Source organism: Chlorocebus sabaeus, chromosome 15 (assembly GCF_047675955.1).
Source record: "Chlorocebus sabaeus isolate Y175 chromosome 15, mChlSab1.0.hap1, whole genome shotgun sequence".
Classification (NCBI taxonomy): domain Eukaryota; kingdom Metazoa; phylum Chordata; class Mammalia; order Primates; family Cercopithecidae; genus Chlorocebus; species Chlorocebus sabaeus.
The window spans coordinates 8,918,537-8,945,668 of NC_132918.1; the positions used below are offsets into that span (position 1 = coordinate 8,918,537).

The 27,132-nt window shown below is 36.0% G+C and overlaps 1 protein-coding gene across 1 annotated transcript in view; it reads left to right on the forward strand.

Moving 5' to 3' along the window:
* Positions 1 to 1,723: 1,723 nt before the first annotated feature.
* Positions 1,724 to 27,132, forward strand: part of CCDC39 (coiled-coil domain 39 molecular ruler complex subunit) — a 60,015-nt gene continuing 34,606 nt past the window's right edge. Inside the window, exons 1-8 of the mRNA XM_007972009.3 lie at positions 1,724 to 3,952; positions 4,212 to 4,303; positions 16,665 to 16,784; positions 18,693 to 18,839; positions 19,964 to 20,122; positions 20,926 to 21,018; positions 21,115 to 21,243; positions 25,703 to 25,894. Of these exons, the coding sequence (XP_007970200.2) occupies positions 3,385 to 3,952; positions 4,212 to 4,303; positions 16,665 to 16,784; positions 18,693 to 18,839; positions 19,964 to 20,122; positions 20,926 to 21,018; positions 21,115 to 21,243; positions 25,703 to 25,894 (1,500 nt within the window). The 5' untranslated portion in view covers positions 1,724 to 3,384. The remainder of the gene's footprint in view (positions 3,953 to 4,211; positions 4,304 to 16,664; positions 16,785 to 18,692; positions 18,840 to 19,963; positions 20,123 to 20,925; positions 21,019 to 21,114; positions 21,244 to 25,702; positions 25,895 to 27,132) is intronic.

Here is a 27,132-nt window from a genome sequence, read left to right on the forward strand (position 1 = left end):
GGGAACTAAGGTTTAAAGAGGTCATGACTGCGGAACCCTCATCCAACAGGACTGGTGGTATCCTTATAAGAAGAGAAAGAGACACCAGCAATGCATATGCACAGAGAAAAGACCATGTGAGGACACGGCCATCTGCAAGCCAAGGAGAGAGGCCTCACCAGAAACCATCCCTTGCTCTTGAATTGCTAGCCCCCAGAACTGTGAGAAAATAAATTTCTGTTAAGCCACCTAGTGTATGATATTTTATTATGGCACTCCTAACAAACTAATACACCTATCATGGCATTTAAAGGCATGAAAATGGATATCATCACCTAGGAAGCAAGTGTAAGAAGAGTAGAGGGATCAGCTTTGAGTCTTGAGGAATACCAATGTTGAGTGGCCAAATGAGCCAAGATAAAGCAGCAAAGGAGATTAATAAAGTTAATGGGAAACTGACAGGAAAAAAAAGTTATAAAAGCCAAAAGAGGAAAATGTTTTAACAGGGAAGGAACAGCTGAGTTTAATGCCGCTGCTAGATTGGGTAAGTTGATGATGAAAGAGTTCGCTGAATAGGAAGCACGCTGATGGCAACAAGGGTAGTTTCTGAGCCATGCATGGCAAAATACACTAAAAACAAAGTTAAACAGAAGCCTCCAAAAACAGACTAGGAGAAAAATATTTACACACACACACACACCACACCACACAGAACGAGAGAGAGAGAAAGAGAGAGAGAGAATACTATCCATAACACAGAAAGCACTGCTATAATTCAATAAGATCAATGAATAGGGAAAAACTGGGCAAAGAATATGAAAAAGAAATTCTTAGAAGAAATTTGATGCTTGGTCTCACTTATTAGGGAAATGTCCATTAACTACGAGATACCGCATTTTGTTATTTATATTGTAAAATATTTAATATTTCGTAATATCCAGGTATGCAAAGATACTCTCTCATTTTTGGAGAATATGTAAAGCCTTTTTGAAGAATAATTTAGTGTTACCCATCAAAATAATATTGCTTATATCTGTTTTCCATTAATTTTACTTCTAAGAATTTTTCCTGCAGAGACATTTACATAGGTATGCAAGATTATATCTTATTTCACCAAATCTAACTTCATTGATTAAAAAGATGCATCTCAATTTGAGATATTAAAATGTGAAAATAAGTATAACCAGAATTGATGAAATGCAGTATTATCAAGATGTGCATTGCAGCATTGTTTAAAAGTTATAATTGATAATACTGAATTTTAAGTTTCTATAAAAAGACTAAGGTAGATTCAAATGTACTGACATGGAAACATGGCCACTATTGTTAAGTGAAAAGAATGGATTTGTGGAAGAATGTTTACTATATGATTATATTTATGTAGGACAAAACTGACATATGTAAATATTTAAAGCTTCATTTAAAAATGCTGGTTAGGTAAACACTAAACAGTGGTACTCTCTTACAAGGAGGTTTGGCATGGAGGTGAAATATATCTTTTTCTTTTACTTCATAAATAGAAGTATTTTTTTCTATCTTTTTAAACAAAGATAACATTATTTTTGCAGAACAAATAAACTTTATGTTTTAGCCTTAGCAACTTGATCTGGTAAATTTAAGGGAATAAGATAGTAAAACACCTTCTTTAGCATGTTGGAAATAAATTGAGCATTTCAGCAACAAAGCTTATAAAACTATGGGTTTTATTTCCAAAGCTAGATCTGGATGAATACAAATAGAGTTATGGTCTAGAACTTGTAGAATTCGAGTGAGAACTAGGTGATATGAGATGTCGTGATGATGAGGTAGAGAAGTAGGGATACCATTTTAAGGCAGAATTGTAGAATTTGGAGAAAGCATGGGCATTTCATCTAGAAGTAAATATCACATAATTGTTATCCTCAAATTCAGGAAATGGAGTCTTTGAGAAATGAGACATGGGACTCTCAGAGCTTCAGTTGCTAGACTTCTTATGCCCATGTGGTGTAAATGCATGGAACTTACCTATGTAACTGTTTCTGCAGGACATATTCCTAGAAGTAAAATTAATGGAAAGATGAAAAAGACTCCACAGTCATGCATTTGGCAGTTACAGCTGACACTGAGAGGGGTGCTTCAACTCATTGGCACAGGTCAAGGCAGCTCAGTATTCATATTAAAAACTGGGATGGTAAACTAGGTAATTTTAAGATACATGGGTGGTAATAATACAATTATTTTATTTTATTTTTATTTTTTTGCTTTATTAAAATGTAATTAAATGTGACTGGTTTCCTTAGCTCTTGTGAAGGTATTTTCATAGGTGCAGAGTTGTTCAAATGATGTTTCTGTGAGGGCTGATTGCTGGAAGTCTTTTGTTCTGCCATTTTCCTCCCCACCTTTGACCCAACACCAATAATTTTAGGAAGCCGCATTGCCACAACAAATCTCAAGTATAAATAACTATGTACCATCTTAACATAAGCTGAATACTAACATTTTCATTAGTTGGAATGACTACACTATTATAAAATAAGCAATGATCATTTATAAAGGATTAAATATCATTATATCTAAAATTCCACTATTCCATACAGGTCAAAATTTCTTCTACAAGTTGAGCCTTTCTCCCCAGTCTTTAATCATTGTAGAAAGGGGGAACAAAATGCTTTGCTAATTCTAGTCTTTACAGGCACAAAGTCCACAAGATTAAGTTTATAGAAAACAATGTAGGCACAAAGAGACAAAGCTCCTACAGAAGGATTTCAGAACTATAGTAACAAATCGACTGTAAAAATACATTTTTAAGACAGTCAAAATATGAATCTGAAATGGTTATTAGATGATATTGAAGAATCGTTGATTTTTTTGAGATGTGATAATGATATTGTGCTTGTTAGATAACATTAACCACTCTTCTACCAATACATGCTCAAGTATTTAGGGATGTAATGTCATGATGTCTATGATTATCTTTTACTTGAGCAAAAGATACAGATGATGCTAATATGGCAAAATATGAATGCTAAATCAAGGTGATGCGTATATAGCAGTTATTTATACTTTGCTTTCTATTCCCATATACATTTAAAATATTTATAATAAAAGTTTAATAATGTCTAGGTAAAATAAAATTCGAAAGAGCAAAAAAAGGTTACAGGTGGCTATTGGATACGTAAAATTAATTCATGCACAACATCCCTTCTTTAATCACTTTGCCTAAAGAAGCCTCAGTTTAATTTACCCAGAAAATAAAAGGATTAGATTAGTTGATTGTTTTGTCCTTTCCACTTCTGAGATACTATACAAGACAGACTACAACTCAAATGCCTACCCATGCCAAGCAAGTAATTCAAATTAGTGAATTGGTAAAGTGCTTGTCGGTCTAAAGGGGGCAGCTCTCTAGCGGAACATTACCTTTTGATAATGGGGATTGTGTCACCTACCCTTTTTCTAAGCGGAGGAAATACAGAAGTTTATGCGAAATTCCACACTTTAAATGTTAGCAAACGAAAATGCAAAGAAAAATGCAAGTATGGGAGTGGTGCCAGAGGGGCCACCATACCGCGCTACAAGTGTGCGGCCTCCCAGCGGACAGCGTCTGCGGTCGACCGCGACGGGGTGAGTAAGCGCGGTGAGGAAGGCTGGCCGACTGAAAGAGGCGACGATCACAACATCCCAGTGATGCCAGAGAGAGAGTTCTGTTTCCAAACACCAGTTCACCCCGGTCTACTTTCACCTACTGTAGTAGCTGATGAAATCTACACAACACAGCAAACACAACTTGAAATGAAACGTAGTTTATTATCTCTGTTGGCTTCCGTCTTCCCCCAGGCAATCGGAGGATCCTGTGGTTTACTTCCAGTCAGCTGCCCCGTGGTCCTCCAGCCCGCTCCGGGGGTCACAGGTTTCACACGCTCCGGGAGCGATCCGAGAGCCGCCTTTTCGTGGAAAGTTATGCTGCCGCCTGGCAAGCTCGGCAACCTCGGGAGGGGTAAGTTGCTGCTCTTCACTCAGTGCTCAAGGTGAAAAAAAAAAGGTTATTCGGCCTGGAGGCAGGGATTTCTCAACCGGAAGTTTCACCTTTGGTCTGGAGCGCTTCCTGTTTGGTAACTAAGGACGCGGGAAGGTTGGTAGGGCTCCCGCCGCAATTACCGCGGCGCTGTGCAGGTGCCTGGGCTTGACGCGGGTGCTGTTCACCTGATGTACAAGAAGGCGGATCTTTGTTCTGTACCTTCTCTATCCGTTTGCAGTCATGAGTAGCGAATTCCTGGCTGAGCTGCACTGGGAGGATGGGTTCGCCATCCCGGTGGCGAACGAGGAGAACAAGCTACTGGAAGATCAGGTGAGATCAGTTGAAGAAGGCGGGAGGAAGCAGAGAGGGCCTGCTGGGGGGCGTTTTCTGGTTGGCAGTACCACCCCAGCCCTTTTATTTCTCTCCTTTCCTAATCCTGCGCTTCCTCTAAAACTCCCCCCACCATCGCCCTCCTCCCTTACCCTGTCTATTTCAGTAATTGTTAAGCATTTAAAAATGTTATTAAAACCATAATTGACATTTAGGGTTATAAAGCTCGAATTATTACTCCCTCATGCCCATTCCTCTTATTTCATTCCTCCTGGCGGGAGAGGAAAGGCTGGTTCTGACGCCCGCTTTTTGCTTGCTCAAAAATTAAAGAGCTGCTTGGAAAAGAACTTCTGAGGTTTGCATAGCAACGGTTATTTGCGCACGTTTATAAATTAAACACTAGAAGGTTCATGTTTCTTTGTGAGTTTCCGTCTATAATGTTTAAAGCTGAAAGTGACTTGAGATGTTTTCAACAGGAACAGCCCAGTAAGAATGTGAAATGTGCAGTTTACAATTTTTCAAAGAGAAGATTGAGTTGTCACAGATTGACATAAGAAATTTTACGTTGTAAGGACGAACTTATACTCACTACAATTCATAGCAGTTGTTAAAAAAAAAAAATTGCAGGCCGGGCGCAGTGGCTCACGCCTGTAATCCCAGCACGTTGGGAGGCTGAGGCGGAGGGTCCCTAAAAGCCAGAAGTAAACCAGCTTGAACAACAAAGCGAGACCCCCCACAAACCCCTCCCACCTCGTCTCTACGAAAAAATTAAAATAAAAAAATAAAAAGTTGCAGCCGGGTCAGCAAATTTTGAAAAACTGTGGTGGTGATTTGTGTAGAAGAAGGTCCAAGAATAACAGATGATGCTTACACACCTTTATAAAACGGAACAGAAAGTTTTCTCAGCTCTAAAAAAGGAAAATGAAAATCCCGTGCTCTATCTTTTGAAAAGAATGGAAATACTTTTTAAAACGTTCTGACCTATGTACTCATGTGTAATTTAGAAGACTGCAATTTTTCCCCAAAATTATTAAGAAATAGAAGAAATCTAGCACTGAGTACTGAGGAATTAATACTAAGTATCCAGCCCTGGGTTCAGATCCTACTTACCAACCCTAATCCTGCTTCTTTTTCTGTAAAGTGGAGATGGAGATAAACAAACTAATTACTTCGCGGGCTCTAGGAACATAATATGGGTTAAAGTTCCATCCCAATTTTAGGTTTTAGTATTATTGCTTATTGTGTCTCACAGAATTTTTATGTACATATTACCTATATTAGCTATTTTTAAAAATTACAGAGCCGTATAGAGAAGAAAAAAGAGGACCACAGTTGCATTACATAAATAAACTCTGACATTTAAAAAGCAACTCCCGTAAATTTAAGATATTCAAACAGAATAGAAGGGTATGAGATAAAAACATAAGGTATTCCCTCCCCAAAGTGTCCGCTGTACTGTAGAAATGACTATCGTGGCATTAAACACACATTTCAGACATCTTGGTATACAGATATACAGAAAGAAGAGAAAAATGAGGCGTATTATAATGGAATTCTGTTATATATATGCTGTTTTTAACACAATATTAATTTTAGTATTTGAGAGAAGAAGAAGCAGTTGTTGAATTTCAGGTAACTATTACTTGATCACAAGAGGTGCTGATTGCTAAAAAATTCCTCTAAGTTAAGAAAAACTACTTAAGAAAAAATAGTTTTTAAGAACTCTATATTTCAATTATAGATTACTGAATGTCTCTGATTTTAAAGAATAAGTTAGCACTCTTACACATTTTCCCATGTCCTCTTCCCCTATTAAAAATAATGGTTTTATCATTTTTAATATTATCAAGTTTTATTTGCATTTGATTCAATGCCCTTAATTTATCACAAGTGTTTAGTGTTAGTTTTATACTTGATTTGCTTTAATGGTCCTTACTGCAGTCACTTTTATTCAGTTTATCTTTCTTGAACTTTTCTTTTGATTTGTCTTTTGGCTGGCTGGATTTTATCCTCAAATGATTGTTGCAAGAAGGGCCCGTAGTACTGTGATTTTAATTTCTTGCATCCTAGATTGCCAGTCTACTTCCTTGCATTGCCTGCTTTAAGTTTATACATCTTAAATCAAAGTATCAGATCTTCAAGGTACTCTTCTATTCCTTCTGCCCCCTACTTCCCACCCACTTCCTTCTGGAGTACCCTATTTTACAATATGTACAGATTTCCCCACAGACCTGTTTTACAACTGTTACCTTAGAAATTCTCTTTATTCTTCTGCTGAGTTGAGGCTGTATTTCCTAGATCACATACCTTCATTTTTCTTGTATAGGCATACCTTCAAGATACTGTGAGTTCAGTTCCAGACCGCTGCAATAAAGTGAACGTTGCAATAAAGCAAGTCACACAGTGCATGTAAAAGTTATGTTTACTTTTACTTCAGTCTATTAGGTGTTCAATAAAAAATACCTTAATTAAAAATACTTTATTGTTAAAAAATATACTAACAAGTATCTGAGCCTTCAATGAGTTGTAACCATTTTGCTGGTGGAGAGTCTTGCTTTGATGTTGATGTTTGCTGACTGAGCAAGGTGGTTGTTGAAGGTTCAAGTGGCTGTGCCAATTTTTTAAAATAAGAGAACAATGAAGTTTGCTGCATCAATGGATTCTTCCTTTCATGAAAGATTTTTCTGTAGCATGCAATAATATTTGATAACATTGTATGCACAGTAAAACTTTCAAAGGTGGAGTCAATTCTCTCATACCCTGCTGCTGCTTTATTAAATAAGTTTATGTAATATTCTAAATCCCTTGTAATTTCAACAGTGTTCACAGCATCTTCACTAGGAGTAGATTCTGTCTCAAGGAACCACTTTCTTTGCTCATCCATAAGAAACAACTCCTCATCTGTTCAAGTTTGTTATTAAGATTGCAGCAATTCAGTCACATCTTCAGGCTCCCCTTTTAATTCTAGTTCTCTAGCTATTTCTACCTTATCTGCAGTTACTTTCTCCATTGAAGACTTGAACCTCTCAAAGTCATCTATGAGGGCTGAAATATTCTTCTAAACTCCTATTAATACCGATATTTTGGTCGTCTTTCATGAATCATGAATGTTCTTAATGGCACCTAGAATGATAAATCCTTTTCAGAAGGTTTCCAGTTTACCTTGCTCAGATCCATCATAGGAATCACTATCTATGGCAGCTATAGCCCAACAAAATGTATTTCTGAAATAAGTCTTGAAAGTCAAAATTTCTTCTTGATCCATGGGCTGCAGAATGGATGTTGTGTTAACAGGCATGAAAACATTAATCTCTTTGTATGTCTCCATCATAGCTCTCGGGTGACCAGGTGCGTTGTCAATTAGCATTAATTTTTTTGTTTGTTTGTTTGAGAGGGAGCCTTACTCTGTTATTATCCAGGATGAGATACAGTGGTGTGATCTTGGCTCACTGCAACCTCTACCTTCTGGGTTCAAGCGATTCTCCTTCCTCAGCCTTCTGAGTAGCTGGAATTACAGGCATGCACCACCATGACTGGCTAATTTTTGTATTTTTAGTAGAAATGGAGTTTCACCATGTTGGCCAGGCTGCTCTTGAACTCCTGACCTCAAATAATCACCTGCCTTGGCCTCCCAAAGTGCTGGGATTACAGGTATGAGCCACCACACTCGACCAATATTTTGAGAGGAATTCCTTTTTTTCTGAGACGCTGGAATCAAGAGTGGGCTTAAAATGTTCAGTAAACCAAGTTGTAAACAGATGTGTCATCCAGGCTTTTTTGTTCTATTTATAGAGCACGGGCAGAGTAGATTTAGCATAATTCTGAAGGGCATCAGGATTTTCAGAATAATAAATGAGCATTGGCTTCAACTTAAAGTCACTGGCTGCATTAGCCCCTAATAAAGAGTCAACCTGTCCTTTGAAGCTATGAAGCCAGGCAATGACTTCTCCTACTGAGCTATAAAAGTCATAGATGGCATCTTCTTTTAATATATGGCTGTTTCATCTATGTTTAAAATCTGTTGTTTGGTGTAGCCACCTTTATCAATGATCTTTGTTAGATCTTCTAGATAACTTACTGCAGCCTCTGCCTCAGAACTTGCTATCTCACTTTGTACTTTTGTGTTGCGGAGATGGTTTCTTTCCTTAAACATCATGAACCCAGCTCTGCTAGTTTTAAACTTTTCTTCTGCAGCTTCCTCACCTTTCTCAGCCTTCATAGAATTGAAGAAAGTTAAGGGCCTTGCTCTGGCTTAGGCTTTGGCTTACAGAAATGGTGGTGCATGCCTGTAATCCCCACTACTCAGGAGGCTGAGGAAGGGCAATTGCTTGAACCCAGGAGGTGGAGGTTGCAGTGAACTGAGATCACACCACGGCATCTGTAATCGTGGCTGATTTAATCTTCTATCTGGACCACTAAATCTTTTGATGCAGGGAAGGTGAACTCCAAAACTGAGGCTTAGCCCTGGAGGGTTCTTGGCTCCATTCAGGAAAGATTTCAAGGGTGAGTCAGTGGTGTTAGACAGCAACTTTTCTTGAAGTGTCAGGATGCAGCAGCAGAGGTACTGCTCCTTGTGGAGCAGGGATGCTTGAAAACAGGTGCCCAGAGTAGCAGCTCAGAGGCAGTTCTGCAGTCTTATTTATACCCACTTTTAATTATACATATACTTAGGGTCAGATTATGCAGCAATTTCTAAAACAAGGGTGGTAATTTCCGAGTCATTGGGTTGTTGCCATGGAAACAAATTTTTTTTTTTTTTTTGAGACAGTCTTTCTCAGTCAGCCAGGCTAGAGTGCAGTGACACCATCTTGGCTCCTCCGCCTCCCAGGCTCAAGCATTCTTGTGCCTCAGCCCTGCAAGTAGCTGGGATTACAGGTGCATGCCACCACACCTAGCTAGTTTTTATACTTTTAGTAGACATAGGGTTTTGCCATGTGGGCCAGGCTGGTCTTGAACTCCAGGCCTGAAGTGGTCCGCCAGCCTTGGCCTCCCAGTATGGGATTACAGGTGTGAGCCACCGCGTTCAGTCCAAAGAGATGATCACTTCTGGGTATTGCCATGAGAGTGGTAAACTGACATGGGACACTGGTGAGCACGTCTTATGGAAAGCTGCTTCCCCTTCATCCCTGCTTTAGCTAGTCCTCAATTTGGTCTGGTGTCGAAGCCCTGCCTTTGAGTCTAGATCCACCTCGTATCTCACTTTCTCCATATCAGCAATAAGGCTTTTTTGCTTTCTTATCATTTATATGTTCAAGGGAGTAGCACTTTTGATTTATTTTTAGAAATTAAATAAAGAGAAAAAAGTAAAGCAAAAAAAAAAAAAAGAAAAAAAAAGGCACTGTGATGCTTTACAAATACAGACGTGAAGTACCATCTGTGGGATCAGAGTAAATGAATACAATCAGTAAAGTCTATTTTTCCACTAGTAAAAGTGTGGACCTCTGAATATCAAAGCTTCTTAAAGTATTGGTTTAACCAATTCTTTTGATTTTTAGGATCATTTTACTTATAGGTGAGAATACTTTGATATAAAGACCTTTCTTTTCTTCTTTGCCTTGAGTTCTAGGAAATAGTCATAGAAAGTTGTTAGCTTTTGTTTAATGTCACTCATCTTCAGGAATTAATTAGACACACACACACACACCCCTTCCACACACACCACTGTACCCAACTTAATTACATGATAATACTTGTACATATCCTTAAAAATATTAAGTAAATTACATATATATATATTTTTTACAAGGCAGTGGTTGTCATGGGCAAAAACAAATTGTGAATGTGTATTTCCCAGAAAAGGATATTGAAAGTCTGTAGTTAGAGAGGTCTTTACTGTTTCTCTGCGTTATAACATTTTTTTAACGTAGTTATGTCCCCCTGTTATGAGGAGAAATAAATCCGTAAGAATGATCCATTCATTAATTCAGTGAGTATTAATCAAGAGATTACTATGTGCCAGGAACAATGATGAAAACACTGAAAAAAAGTAACAGTGATTTCTGAAATATTTGGCTGTGAAGTCAGTGCCCCTTTATAAAGACTTTATATCCATCTCTTTCATTAACAGTGCTCAACAGAACAGTCAACAATCTGATATAGCCTTGTGAAGTGGATATGTTTAAAAATTTTTATAGATACTGGTCAAGATGGCCGGGCGCGGTGGCTCAAGCCTGTAATCCCAGCACTTTGGGAGGCCGAGATGGGTGGATCACGAGGTCAGGAGATCGAGACCATCCTGGCTAATACGGCGAAACCCCGTCTCTACTAAAAATACAAAAAACTAGCCGGGTGAGTTGGCGGGCGCCTGTAGTCCCAGCTACTCGGGAGGCTGAGGCAGGAGAATGGCGTGAACCCGGGAGGCGGAGCTTGCAGTGAGCTGAGATCCGGCCACTGCACTCCAGCCTGGGCGACAGAGCGAGACTCCATCTCAAAAAAAAAAAAAAAAAAAAAAAGATACTGGTCAAGATAATCATCACTAAAAAAGCATTTTGTGTAGATAAACAAATTGTGAAACAGGACAATTAGAGGACCCCTCTGGCATTTTCCCTATGAGACTTATTTGATTATCCAAGTCATTATCTATTTCATTATCTGTTGTGATAAAATGCATTTCCTCAGGAGGTAGTAAGTACCTCAGGAAGTGTAAAAGCACTGCATGTTGCTGATGTACATTTTGTAGTCAGGGCAATCTTGGAGGTTTCTTCTAATTCTGGGGTTATAGAAATGCTCTGAATCTGGTCATGTGCAAGTATATTGAGAATTAATTACATAAAAGAAGATCTGAACAAACAGACATTTACATATTTCTGGGTAGGAAGACAATATGATAAAAGTTTCAGTTCTTAAATTATTCTGTATATTCAAGAAAATTTCAATGAAAATGTCTAGGGCCCTTTTAAAACAAAACTTGACAAGTCAATTCCAAAGTTCATTTGGAAGTGATAGTGTTTGATACTAGACAAAATAGTTGTGATGGTGGTGATAGTGTGTTTTGCCCTACCATACTAAAAAGCCATGCTACTCAAAACAGTGTGGCACTTTTGTAAAGATAAATCAATGAAACTCCCGGCATCTAGAAGCATATCTTTGCACGTATGAGAATTTAGTATAAAAAAGATGCATTTCCAACCAAAGGAGAGGGATATACTATTTAATAAATGGTCTATTGCTATTTGTTTTGAAAAAAGAGTTATGAATCTGCTTCCTCTCACACATGAACATACATTTCATATGTGTTACAAATTTTGCTGTAGAGTATGTATAAAAGTACTACGTGAATTTATTGGAGACTTTTAAAATAATCTTCTGGGAAAGACCTTCTTCAGTGTAGCACAAAACATAAAAATCACCAAAGAAAAGACTGACAGATATAACTACATACAAATCTAAAACTCTTGTAATTCCTATATCTGTTCTCTCTGTGAATTTTTATTGAGTGCTATTATGTTCTAGGCATTACTCTAGATTCTGAATGTAGGGTGAACAAAATGCATATGCTTCTTGCCATTAAGCTTAAGCACAAAATTTTTAAGAATGCATATGGTTCCTGTTGTCATTCATCTTATAATCTAGTGGCAAAGATAGAAAATAAACAAGCAAATAGAAACATAGTTACTAATTGTGGTAAGTTGTTTGAAGGTAATTACTAAATGTGAAAAGGTTGCCATGACAGAAAATAACTGGGAAAAACTGTATTGAATTAAATGGGCAGGGACAGCTTCTCTAATTTTATATACAAACTGAAGAATATGAGGCCCTGAATAATAATATAGAACTAGCCATTAGGGAAGGAAAATGTTCTAGGAAGAGAGGCCAGCTTATCTGAAGACCCCAAGTCTTCAGATAAAAACCAAGACACCTTGGTTTTTTCATTTGTTTTGTCTTTTGAGACAGGGTCTCATTTTGTTGGCAGGTTGGAGTGCAGTGGCGTGATCTCAGCTCACTGCAACCTCTGCCTCCCAGGCTCAAGTGATCCCCCTACTTTACCTTCCCAAGTAGCTGGGACTACCATTGTGTGCCACTATGCCCAGCTAATTTTTTTTTTTTAATTTTTGGTAGAGATGGGTTTTGCCATGTTGGCAAGGCTGGTCTGGAACTCCTGGTCTCGAGTGATCTGCCCGCCTTGGCCTCCCAACATGCTGGGATTACGACGTGAGCCATTGTGCCTGGTTCAAAGGGGTAATAATTTCTGGATGTTGCCATGGCAAAGGTGAACTCACATGGCACACTGCTGAGCATGTCTTATAGAAACCTGCCTCCACCTGTCCCTGTTTTAGCTAGTCCTCAATTTGGTCTGGTGTCTGAGTCCTGCCTTTGGAGTCTAGACCCACCTCCTACCTCACTTTCTCCATATCAGCAATAAGGCTATTTTGCTTTCTTAACATTTGTGTGTTCAAGGGAGTAGCACTTTTAATTTCCTTCAAGAACATTTCCTTTGCATTCACAACTTGGTTAATTGTTTGGTGCAGGAAGCTGAGTTTTTGGCCTATGTCAACTTTGAGCCTTCATCATTTCTAGCTTTTGATTTTTATACATAGAGGCCATTGTAAGGTTATTAATTGGCCTAATTTCAATTTTGTGTTTCAAGGAATAGGCCCCAAAAGAAGGAGAGAGATGAGGGAATGCCTGGTCAGTGGCTCAGTCAGAACACACACAATATTTTTTGATTAAGTTCATTGTCTTATAGAGGCATGGTTTGTGGCACCCCAAAACAATTACAATAGTAACATCGAAGATCACTGATCACTGATCACCATAATAGATATAATAATAATGAAAAAGTTTTAAATATTGCAAGAAGTACCAGCATGTGACATAGAGACGCAAAATAAGCACATGGTGTTGGAAAAATGAGGCTGATGGACTTGCTAGACACAGGGTTGCCACAAACCTTCACTTTGTGAAAAATGTGCTGTTGGAGAAGCACAATGAAGTAAAGTGCAATAAAATGAAGTATGTCTGTATTATTCCCTTATTTTGGTAGAATAGTTTCTTGTGTCTCCTTAAGAAGGCTGTATAAGATGTAAACACTCTGAATATTTGAATCTCTGAAAATATCTTTATTTACATTCACATTTGAAGGTAGTTTGGCTGGGTGGAAGACTCTAAGTTGAAAATAATTTTACTTCAGAATTTGGAATGTATCAATTATCTTCCAGCTGTGTTTCAGTTAGTAATCTGCTATTAGTCTGATTTCTGTTTCTTTGTAGTTTACCTTTTTAAAAAAAAAACTCTGAAAGTATTTAGGGTTTTATCTTTCCATTGCATGTTTTATTTGGGAAACTATATAGATGAACTAAATTTTCAAGTTCTTTGTTGCTTTTTTTGTAGCACCATGGTCTTGTTTTAGGGGGAAAATATCTTCTCCAATCTGACTGTGTGTGTGTGTGTGTGTGTGTGTGTGTGTGTGTGTGTGTGTATGTGTGTGTGTGTGTGTGTGTGTGTGTGTGTGTGTGTGTGTGTGTTCAGTTCTTGTCTTTTTTGTTCTGAATTATTTGTTTCTTCTGGGATCTTGTTTGTTTATTTTGGCATCATGCACATGATGTAAGTTTTCAATAAATATCTGGTGATTGTTACATGTCCCTTTATATTTAAGAAAGAAGCTATAAAATGTTGTTTGGGAACTCTATGGGGAAGGGCTTTTCAACTTGTGGAGAGTTAATTATGCTTTCATTCAAAAGTCAGAAGTTTGCTCTGGGGACATTATGCAATTATAAATGGCATAACTGATGAAGCAAATAAAAGTCATAAAGCTCTATGCACCAAACACAGCAGCTAATTACATGAAAGCAAGACCTATTATAAATGCAAGTAGAATTTGACAAAAGTACAGTTACAGTGAGCTATTTCATTGAGCACCTCAGAATTGGACAACTCTACTAGACAAAAATAAGGATATAAGTGATATAATACAATAAAAATAAAAACATAGAGACATCTATCTCTTGAATAGAGAATATATACTTTAAAACATACCCATAAAACATTTACAAGAGTGGATCATATACTATACCAAAATAAAAATCTTAATGCATTAAGTCAATGATGAAACTTGAAAGCATTATGCTAAGTGAATAAGCCAGAAACAAAAGGCCAAATATTGCATGATTGCACTTACGTGAGGTACCTAGAGTAGTCAAATTCACAGAGATGGAAAGTGGAATGGTGATTGTCAGGGGCTGAGAGGAGTGGGGAATGGGGAGTTAGTGTTTATAGAGGTTCAGGGAAGATGAAAAAGTTCTGTAGATGGATTGCTGGTGATGGTTGTATAACAGTGTGAATGTACTTAATGCCACTGAACTGTACAGATAGCGGTGGTTAAAATGGAAAATTTTATGTTGTTGTATATTTTACCAAAATTAAAAAATTATAATCCCTAAAATGCTATACAAACAAACATTTTGTAGGTCACATTATTTGATAATAAGCCAATATAATTTATAATAATTTTAAAATTATTTTTTAAAATTATGTATTAAATAATTAAAAATGATCCTCCATATTAAATACTTAGGCATGTTTCTGAGAAATATTCTTCAGTGGCCCTTATATGAAAAAGAAATTGAAACGGAAAAATCACCTTTTAGAAAACAATAAAAAGAGACTGCTTCATGCCCAGATCCATGGGAAACAGCAAAAATTTTATTTAAAGAAAACATATAGCCTTAAATGCCTTTTTAATTCAGTCATTAAGACAAAAAGTAAAGAAGCTAAGAACTCAGTTTAATAATTTTTTTAAAAAAGAACAAGAAACGAGAGGGAATTAAAAGTAAAAGTTTGATGACACAAGCAAAAAAATATGTATGTAATATTAGTATAGGACATACAAATGAGTAAATTAGTATTTTTTTCTTAAATAGAAATTCTAGTATTTCCTTTCACACTGCAGTGGATTGTGTTGTGTACCCTCAGGAGATATCCCTGACTTTGAGGACTGTAGCTCCAGACCTTAAGAAAACATATTTTTATTTTGTTGAGCTTATATTCTGCTTTGAGGGATAGTATATTCTAATAATCCTGAGAATCTGTCTTACAATTTCCCAAGGATTTATTTTGTTTGTTTAACATTTACGCAGTTTTGTTTCTAGTCAGAGTTATATAATTCAAAGGTAAACAAAATTAGAACAGTTTCTAGGTACATGAGAGTCAGTTGTTCTGTTCTCTTAAGCTTAGCCCAGTTCAATGGGATTTGAAAAGGAGTTCTTGGAGAAGAAATCATGCTTGGTGCCTAGCGACTATTCAAATTTATGGTTCCTGCTCTGTGTTTTTGTTACATCTTGTTAGTATGCTCTTGTTTACTTAAGATACCTTGTGGTTTAGGCCGGGCCTGGTGGCTCATGCCTGTAATCCCAGCACATTGGGAGGCTGAGGCGGGCAGATCACCTGAGGTCAGGAGTTCAAGACCAGCCTGGCCAACATGGTGAAACACCTTCTCTACTAAAAATACCAAAAAAAAAAAAAAAAAAAAAAAAAAAAATTAGCCAGGTGTAGTGGTGGGCGCCTGTAATCCCAGCTACTCAGGAGGCTGAGACAGGAGAATCTCGCTTGAACCCGGGAGGCAGAGGTTGCAGTGAGCTGAGATCGCGCCACTGCACTCCAGCCTGGGTGACGAGAGCAAGACTCTATCTCAAAAAAAAAAAAAAAAAAAAAAAAAGATACTTGTGGTTTAATAATGGGATAGAATCTCATTTTTGCCCTATAAAAATATAGTATTGCTGTATGAAAAATGCGTTTTTGAGTAGATCTACTACTACTGCAAATCTGAGAGGTTTCTATTCCATGTAATATGATGCTAATTTTCCCACAGTAATCTCCAAATCACAACACTATTTTATAATATTTAAAGAATTAGTAGATTTTAGAAGTTCATGTGGACGTTTAAAGAAACAAAATGCTATGTTTTTAATGTTTGTGTCCTCCCAAAATTCATATGGTGGTCTCAGTCCTCAATGTGATGGTATTTGGAGGTGAAGCCTTTGAGAAGTAAATAGGTCATAGAGGTAGCGCCCTCATCAGTGGTGCTGGTGCCCTTTTAAGAAAAGACAAGAGGGAGATGATCTCTTTCTCTGCCATGTGAAGATACAGCAAGAAGGCATCTGTCTGCAAATCAGAAAGAAGGCCCTTACCAGGAACCAAATTAGTTGGCACCTTGATCTTGGACTTCCTAGTCTTCAGAACTGTGAGGAATTTCTCATGAATCAAATTAAATTTTATTTAAGCTACCTAGTCTATGATATTTTTGTTATAGCAGTCCAAATTGACTGAGACAAGTAAATGAAAATTTAATTTTCTTCGATTTTAAGTCCTTCATATGGTAAAACTTAATAGAACTTTGGTTAATCATAGTATTTATTATTTACAGTTATCAAAACTGAAGGATGAAAGAGCAAGCTTGCAAGATGAGTTACGTGAGTATGAAGAGCGTATTAATTCTATGACTTCTCACTTCAAAAATGTTAAGCAAGAGCTCTCAATTACACAGGTACAGTAACTGAAATTTATGTTGATTATATCATGTGTAGTCATGGAATATCTCATAGTGCATTTGTATCTGTAATTTTTACAGCTCTAATAGGAAGGCTTAGCATAGTTAAACCACTGTGAACATAACCTTGAACATGAAAGTAGATAGAAAAAGGCCTAGAGGAACTAACTACTGGCCCAATTTTTTTTTTTTTTTTTTTTTTTTTTTTTTTTTTTTTTTTTTGAGACAGAGTCTTGCTCTGTTGTCCAGGCTGGAATATAGTGGCATGATCTCAGCTCACTGCAACCTCTGCCTCCCGAGTTCAAGTGATTCTCATGCCTCAGCATCCCGAGTAGCTGGGATTACAGGCACCTGCCACCATACCCAGCTAATTTTTGTATTTTTAGTAGAGACGGGGTTTCACCATGTTGGCCAGGCTGGTCTCGAACTCCTGACCTCAGGTGATCTGCCCACCTCAGCCTCCCAAAGTGCTGCTACTGCTCCGATTTTAAACAAAAAATTAATCCATATGAAAGGAGAAATCATTATTCAAACAATCTGTATTAGACAGCAGATTATTTGAGAAAGGTATAATGATGGTGGTGAGAAATGATGACTATAAGCAGAAACAGAGCTAATATAACACATAATAAAATTTCTGTCTCCTTTTTAATTTATCAGCACAACTTACTGGGGCCATTTTGAGTGGAGGCCAGTAGTCTACACATAACGGCATTTTAGCATTGTTCAGGAATTGAAACTCATAGTAATAATCCTGAGATTAAAAAGTTAAATTATACTCAAGAGACTTTATTTAAGATAACTGGGGAAGACATTAGGCATCTTAGAAATGTTAACATAAATATAATAAAAATTAAAACTTCTGGTGATTAAGTAAGCTTGTTTTATAAATAATCTGTTCAAGTATAGAAACTCACTCCCTAATGATGCCCAGCAAACCAGGCAGCTCAGTAAACAGCGTTGGAAAGTTTCCTAACTTCTATCTCAAACTAGTTTTTTTTAAAAGTGCATCTACTGTCTGAGAAATAGTATGCAGTTTCAAAAAATGAACAGTGCCATATTTTAAAAAGCAATTTATAATCAATATAGATAAGTAAGTATTACATGGCTTACAAGTCTTATTAGAAAGTTACAAATTTAATAAACTCAAAAACAAACTCAGAATTCTTGAATCTCAATGTGGTTGAGTAATTGATTAACTATTTGGAACAACACTTTTCCTTAAGTTATTGAACTACTGAGCTGGGGATTTGAGAGGCAGAGACTCTGTAGTTGTATCTTACTATCATCAAACTTCAAATAAATAGAGTAATAGAGATAAAAGAATAATAAGCCTCCAACAATGGTAGCTTTAGTACTATAAAATTAATACTAAATGATAACTTTGAAGCACTGTAAAATTAGTTAACACATACTCTTTTATTACATACAACTGAACACAAAGGTGTGATTATATGCTAATATATTCTAGGGAATATTTACAACCATTGGTGTTTAAATAATTATTTAAAAATAATGTCTTAATTAGAATATTTGATCAATTCATATAAAACATCTCATTTCTCAATTGTTTTTTAATGGATATTTCTTATTTGTAGATAATAAGTTTTAAGTGTAACCAAACTTTTGGTTTTCTTTAGTTTTCCTAGATCAAAGTAGATGTGAAAACTATCGACAGTATTTTCTCCTAGCACAGTTCATTGACTTTCTTACAACTAGTGAGCAACACCAACTATATTGTAATCACAGTCTAATGTAATGTAGGTTTTAGAATAGTGGAATTAATAGTACTTAATGTAAGCAATTTATGGGAACTTTGTTTTAATCTAATGGATTATTATAAATATTTTTATTCAAAATTTCTAAAATTTTAAAAGCCTTTTTATCTTGTGTGTTATTCTGTAGTCTCTTTGCAAAGCAAGGGAGCGTGAGACTGAAAGTGAAGAACATTTTAAGGCCATTGCTCAAAGAGAATTGGGACGAGTGAAAGATGAAATTCAACGACTGGAAAATGAGATGGCTTCAATACTGGAAAAGAAGAGCGATAAAGAAGTATATGTTGAAATATTACTTAAAATTCTGTGCTACTGCTCATTCTTCCATCGCCAAATGAGCATTGACTTTTTTTTTTTTTCTGTATGGGAAAGGCATATATTAGTTTTCTAGTGTTTCCTTACATATTTTTTGGACAATGAAAGGCACATGGAGCTGTGATTTGAATGAAACAATAATGGAATATTACATTTTTCCCATTATTCATTCACCAGCTACTTATTGAGACTTACTATAAGTACCATGCTTGCTGCCTGTTATAAAATACCAGGCATGGTTTATATGTAAGTGTAATATTTTTAATAGCCACATTTAAAAAAATCACTTTTAGTTTTGAATTTCGTTTAAAATGTTTACCTTTCATATTGATTTATCAGTTTTGTGACTCTAACACTAAACTACTTTAACGTATTTCTGTCTTTTCTTTTGTTTATAGTTACTTGATTTGGGAGCTCTTTCCAAATTCTGATTCTTCTCTTTACATGTGCATATACATCTGGAAATACACGTACATATTTTATAATGTAATCTTTGTATATAATTACATACTTATTAATTTGTATTTGTTTATATAGTCTTCTCCGTTTTTTTATGAGTCTAGATTTTTTAAGTGACTAAATTTAGTACATAAATGTTTTTATCTCTTTTACTATATTTACTTCAATTGGAAGTGTTTCCAACATTTCTCTATAAGAGACTTCGTAGGGGCAAACAATATGATTGGAAATGGGGCTGAAGGATATTTGTCTTGGATTTGAGTTAGCATACCAAACATATTATTTTAACTATGATTGCATATATATTTGGGGTGGCTTTGGTATAATGATTAATGCAGTTGCTGTGAGGGAGCTTAAAGCCTAAAGCCTTTTAAAGCAACCTTTGGCTCAACTACTGTTCTTGACTTTGTATGGTCATCTCTCCTCTATTTTACAATCAAAGAATTAAGATACAAGTGTAATAGTTATCTAATTAAAATATGGCATATTATAAATATCTGGAAGGCAGGGACAGGATTTCTTCTTTTTAAATTTTGCTTCATAGTATATAAAGGTATGTTTTATTTTAGTCTGTATAATAAATAATGTTTTTTAATGTCCCCTTTTCTCTCTCTCTTTGGAAATTAGAATGGCATATTTAAAGCCACTCAAAAATTGGATGGTTTGAAATGTCAAATGAACTGGGACCAGCAAGCATTGGAGGCCTGGTTAGAAGAATCAGCTCATAAAGATAGTGATGCTCTCACTCTTCAGAAGTATGCACAACAAGATGATAATAAAATCAGGGTGAGAAATTACAAATTGTAACTGTTAAGTTTTCTCTAAATCTATAGTATGTCAACCTATTTACCTAAAGTTATACTTAACGATTTTTAAGGGAGCAATTCTGAAACTTCTGAGTCAGAGGCTTCTTGGAGAAGCTAATAAAGCCAAATGTCTTCTCTGTAGAAAAAAATGACTATATTCAAATACTCATAAAATATTACTGACTGTTTTATAGATTCTCTGATTCCCTTTGATTATTTGAGGATCCACGGACCGCAGGTTAAGAATATCCTGATTTATAAGGATGCTCAAAAGCATTTCAGAAGAGAAAGTTTTCTACTAGAAGTATTTTAATGTATTTTAGCTATTTTGCCTAAAATGTAGTTTGAATATTACATGTAGTTTTTGCTGATTTGAGACTGTAGTGCTATTGATTATGTTATAAAAATCACTTAAAATCTACTTATATCTGGTGATACTAATAAAGCTAGTATTATAAAACATGCTATTTTCTAGTAGATTCAATACCAAATGCATTATTTTCAAACTTTCAAATAGCAAATTATAACTTAAGTTTTTTCTAATTTACTTTAAAAATATTAAAAGTCATTTTAGAAACAATTGAGTTTTTATGCAGCTATGTGCAAACACATTACATTAGCTTTTTGGGATTAAAAGATAAGAAAGATATTATTTCACAGTTGTTTTAGATATCAAATAAATGTATATGTATAGTGTAATACTATTTAATGTTAGATACACTAATAACATTTAAATTAGTAGAATGAGAATCATAAGTATCTTTGTATATAATTATATTATAGGCACTGACTCTGCAATTAGAAAGACTAACTTTGGAATGTAATCAAAAAAGAAAGATACTTGACAACGAACTTACAGAGACTATAAGTGCACAGGTTAGTTTAAGGAAGATTTTTATTTCTTAATTTTCAAGGTGATGTTTGCAAAACCACTTAAATTTACAAAAATGTTGTTTGCTCTCTATTTGACAGTTAGAATTGGATAAAGCGGCACAAGATTTTCGTAAGATTCATAATGAAAGACAAGAACTCATTAAACAGTGGGAGAACACAATAGAACAGATGCGGAAGAGGGATGGAGACATAGATAACAGTGCTTTGGTAAAGTAGTTGTTTGGTCCTTGTAATGTTCAGTTGTATTTGTCTCTTTTGTATTTAACTCATTATTCCAAATGTAAATCACATTGTTATTTGAAAGTCAATTTTGTAGCAATATTGAGTAGTTTTGGTAAATATTTTTGAAAACTGACTCTATATGCATTTGGAAATGTGATGAAGATTATTTGCATGTAGTATTATAACTCCAAACACTGGATCCTGTCATCTCAGAATTGTGGAACAAGAGAGAGTCAGTAGATACTGTTGTTGCAATAAAACCAACGCCCTGACTTACACATGGCTGTCCAAGGTCCCTTGGATTTAATGTGTATGCTATTTGGCAGTAAGTTACAATAGGAAAATGAACCTCCATGAATAACCAAGGGACAGGGAGAGAGAGTCAGAAAAGAAACCTAGACTACAATTTGAAGCTGAGACGCCAGTAATGACATAGAGGCTTGGAAGGGGGGAATAGTGCACTGATAACACAGACCAAGTGTTATCTCTTGTTATTTTCAGAAGTAATTTAGGATAATGTTTTTGGAAAATCATCAAGGAGTGAAATAATGGGGAGTAAAAGTGGGAAGATTTGAGAAAGAGAAGGAATTCGGAGTCAGGTGAGAAGATGGGTTAAATTCCATCTACTCCACAGAAAGGCATTTGGCAAGCAGCTCAGGCTACTGGGAGTTTAAATTTTGGTATTTGGGTGTGGTTTACTTTTGGTTGTTATATTTTCAATTTCTGTAAGTAACCAACATTTTGTCAACAAAATGGGTTATACCTCCCTAGGAGGGACAAAGGACAACCAATATTAACTATGAGGTTCTCTTAATTCTTTTTTTTTTTTGAGACGGAGTCTTGCTCTGTCGCCCAGGCTGGAGTGCAGAGGCGCGATCTCTGCTCATTGCAAGCTCCGCCTCCCGGGTTTACACCATTCTCCTGCCTCAGCCTCCCCAGTAGCTGGGACTACAGGCGCCCGCCACCATGCCCGGCTAATTTTTTTTGTATTTTTAGTAGAGACGGGGTTTCACTGTGTTAGCCAAGATGATATCGATCTCCTGACCTCGTGATCTGCCTGCCTTGGCCTCCCAAAGTGCTGGGATTACAGACGTGAGCCACTGCGCCCAGCCCAGGTTCTCTTAATTCTTAATGCTGATACTACTTTTTTTTTTTTTTTTGAGACGGAGTTTCACTTTTGTGGCCCAGGCTGGAGTGCAATGCTGTGATCTCAGCTCACTGCAATCTCTGCCTCCCGGATTCAAGCAATTCTCCTGCCTCATCCGCCCAAGTAGCTGGGATTACAGGCTCCCACCACCACGCCCAGCTAATTTTTTTTTTTTTTTTTCCAGTAGAGACAGGGTTTCATCATGTTGGCCAGGCTGGTCCTGAACTCCTGACCTCAGGCCATCCGCTCGCCTACCAAAGTGCTGGGATTTCAGGCGTGAGCCACCACACCTGGTCTGTTATTAATATTTCTTAACTTCTCATTGCTTTCAAACATTAAGCTGTCAACTTACAAGAAGAAGCTGAAGCAAAATTAATGGAAGCAGAGTTTCTTTGGGCCAAGCTTGAGGATTGCAGCCTGGGAGTATAGATTCAAGTTGCCCTGATATATACTCCAATTAGCAGTAGTTACAAGTAGATTTTTAAAGGGGGAAAAAAGAGGAAGTTCCTGATTTGTTTATCAAGAATTTACATTGAAATAACATCAGCTATTGATTGGCTATACATTGTTAAGCTGTGGGGTGTGGGTTATAGCATCTGCTGAGGCATTATTAGGTTAATTTACAGCTACTTGTGGCAATCGCAAGCTGTATCAAGAGATGAATACACAGCTCATAAAAGGGGTTGAGTGGGATGTTATTTCTGTCTGATTTTAACGCCTTTCGGGGCTTGATAATGTAAAATTCTCAGATAAAAATTCTTTTCTCAAGTCATGACTGCTTCCTCTCTGTAAGTCATGTGCCAATTATGGATCCACAATCAGTTTTCTCATACAACCCCATGGCTAAAGTAACTCAGTCAGCTGATTTGGCAGAATACACAACTAATAGCTCCCTAGTTACATTCACAGAGGTTCCTTTCTTACATGTTGACATCTCCTCACTGTGCTGTCAGGGACTAAGGAGGGTGCTAAGAGGTGGTTCCATTGGCAGCGGGATGCTTCTAAGTGTTTGACAACTGTTCTCTGAGAATAAAACAAAACAGAACACATTTTTTAAAAACCCCTGATACATAAGATTTCTGATTTCTATGGTTTTATTATTTTCATACTGTTACCAGAAAGGGGTCCTGATCCAGACCCTGAAAGAGTGTTCTTGGATCTCATGCAAGAAAAAATTTGAGGCAAATCCACAGAGTAAAAGTGAAAGCAGGTTTATTAAGAAAGCAAAGGAATAAAGGAATGACTGTTCCATAGGCAAAGCAGCCCTGACGACTGGTGGTTGCCCATTTTTATGGTTATTTCTTGATTATATGCTAAATAAGGGGTAGAATATTCATGCCTTCCCCTTTTAGACCACATAGGGTAACTCCCTGACATTGCTAGGGCATTTGAAAACTGCCATGGTGCGGGTGGGAGTTTCTTTTAGTAGGCTAATGTATCATAATTAGCATATAATAAGCAGTGAAGATGACCAGAGGTCACTCTGCCATCTTGGTCAGGGGGGGTTTTAGCTGGTTTCTTTACTGCAATCTTTTTTTTATCAGCAAGTTCTTTATGACCTGTATCTTGAGCCAACCTCCTGTCTCATCCTGTGACTTAGATTGCCTGTCTGGGAATGCAGCCCTGTAAGTCACAGCCTTATTTTACGCTATTCCTCTTCAAGGAAGATGGAGTTGCTCTGGTTCAAATGCCTCTGACAGTAGCATATTTGAGGGTGGCATATTTTATCTCCTAACTGAACTCTTTTGTTCCTCTTCCTGCAAAACAATTCATTCCTGCCTTCTCAGCATTTTCTTGTCAGGGGTCTGGTCATAAAATCCTGAAATTGTATTCTTAAAAGAAACCATGTGGAGAAGTGGAAAAATATTTTTCTGCCATGCTTTTATTACAGTGTAGAAGTTTTAAAATATTACTTAGTATTACCTATATGAAAAATTTATGATGAATAACACTATTAAGTATGATATTAAAGTAGAATTAAAGCATCTGATTAAGTGGTAGAAAAAATCATAAGGCAAGAAACTCTGGATTCATATTTTGAAATATTTAAACTTAGGAAGTTTTGACGTGTCTTTTGAGTGAATGACAGTAAATATTTAGAATGCTACTATTATGGAATGCTAATTCTATAATCAAACAACTTAAAAATTGGATTAAACAACTTGAAAATTAAACAACTTTAAATTTTCCTTTTTAAAGTATGTTGTATCTCAGATGTGTAGCCATTTAATATGCTAATATGTATACATGCAGCATTTCTAAAATCTACTGATTTCAGAACACATACCTCCTCCCCCAGTCTCCTGTGATTAGTTGTTTGGAAGGACCTCATTTTGGAATACATGCAAGTAATACATATTAGGGTAATTTTTTTCTAATTCATCCAACTTATTGCCATCAGCATCACTTGTAAACACAACATCTAATCTTTTTATTTCCCAGCTTTGAAATCTTTTTGTTTTACATTACTTAAAAGGTAATCTTTAACATGATATTTGAATTTTTTCACAGTTTGGCCCTAACCCCTACTTTTCCAGCTTTATGTCTTTCATCTGGACCCCAACCCTTCTTAATATATTCCCTTTGCACCCTTGCCTTCCCACCCTACACTTTAACTACATTAGAGTATTTATGCAACCCCATTCATGTTTGTAAGCCTGACTCAAATGATGCCTCTTGGGCACGTCTTTTTTCTTCTTCTACTTTTTCTTTTTCTTTTCCTTTTCTTCCCTATCCTGGAAAGCCAGGAAAGTGTAATGTCATCTAATGACTCCTCTTGGAAATAATTCATCATCTCTTTGTTCCCATGGTACTTTGTCCACATTTCAGTTACAGTGCTTTGTGTATTCTATTTATTATTGTCTCTATGACTAGTGAAAGGCCTGAATGAAGACATTCCTATTGAAACCAATAACTAAAATGCTATTTTCAAAACATGAAAAAAAAACAGCCTGTAAAATATTTGGGAAACTTCACTGAAACCCCGCTTTCCAGTTGAAAAATATCCAACACTGTTACATTTGTAGGTTTTACCTTTCATGTATAACTGTTTTCTCATCTCTTTAGCAAAATACCAGATATATGAAAGAAATAGAGACATTTAACAATATGAATTTATAGACATTAATATGTAGCATACCAATATTTTGTTTTTATTAATATAAAAGTATTTAAAATGTTTTCTAAGTTTTGGTAAAATAAGTACTAAATGTAATAATAGAAAAATAAAAACTAAATTCCTTTTAGTTTTGTCAGTTTAAACATATATTTAAGTAAATACATTTGTTTTAATCCTAGGAATTAGCAAGGATAAAGCAGGAAACAAGAGAAAAAGAAAATTTGGTTAAAGAAAAGATCAAGTTTTTGGAAAATGAGATTGGGAATAACACAGAGTATGAGAAAAGAATTTCTGTGGCTGATCGTAAACTTTTAAAAAGTAGAACGGCATATCAAGACCATGAAACTAGTAGAATTCAGCTGAAGGGTGAGGTATGTCAACTAAAAAAGATTGGCTTGTATGTTCATGACAAATTACTATAAAATATAAAATAAGCATAAAGCTTTTCCTATGATGAAGAAACAGCTTCTAGTTTTTTGGGTTTTTTTTTTTTTTAATATCTCTTTGTTTGTGGAACTTTTGGGATACTCTGATTAAGCCCCTAATTAAGCACCACGGGGTGCCATTCACATCACAGGTAAATGGTTTGCAAATATTTTCTTCCATTCTGTAGGCTGCCTTTTCATTTCACTGGTGGTTCCTTTTCCTTAAAGAAACTTTTTAGTTTGATGTAGTCCTGCATGTTTATTTTTGCTTTTGTTGCCTGTAATTTTGGTGTCAAATTCAAAAAATCATTACAGATACCAATGTCAAGGAGTTTTTCTCCTATGTTTTCTTTGAGAAGTTTTACAGTGTCAGGTCTTATAGTTAAGTCTTTAATCCATTTGGAATTAATTTTTGTATGTGGTACCAGAGAACAGCCCAATTTCTTTCTCTTTTTTTTTTTTTTTTTTGCATGTGGCTATCCAGTTTTCTTAACGCCATTGATTGAAGAGACTATCCTTTCCCCATTGTGTATTCTTGACACCTTTGCTGGAAATTAGTTGATCATATATGCATGAGTTTATTTCCGGGTTCTCTATTCTGTTCCATTTTTCTATGTGTCTGGTTTTTTTTTGCCAGTACAGTCAGCCTTCCTTATCCATGGATTCTGCATGTGCAGATTCAACCAACAATTGATGAAAAAGATTCAGAAAAGAAACCCAATAAAAATAATAATATAACAATAAAAAAGATATAAATTTTAAAAATATGAAAAGTGTTTACATAGCATTTACATTGTATTAGGTGTTATAAATAATCAAGAAATTATTTAAAGTATACAGGAGGATGTACATAGGTTATATGCAAATACATGTTGTTTTATATAAGTGACCTACACATCTGGCAGATTTTGGTATCTGTGAGGGATCCTGGAACCAATCCCCTGTAGATGCCAATGGATGACTGCATCATTTGGTTTTGATTAGTTTGGCTTTGTAATACAATTTTAAATAAAAAAGTATGTTGCCTCCCGCTTTGTTCTTTCTGCTTAAGATTACTTGAGCTATTTGGGATCTTTTATGGTTCCATATGAATTTTAGAATTGTTTTTCTATTTCAGTGAAGAATGACATTGGAATTTTGATATTGTATTGAATCTGTCAACCTAAGTAACAGAGAGAGGCCCT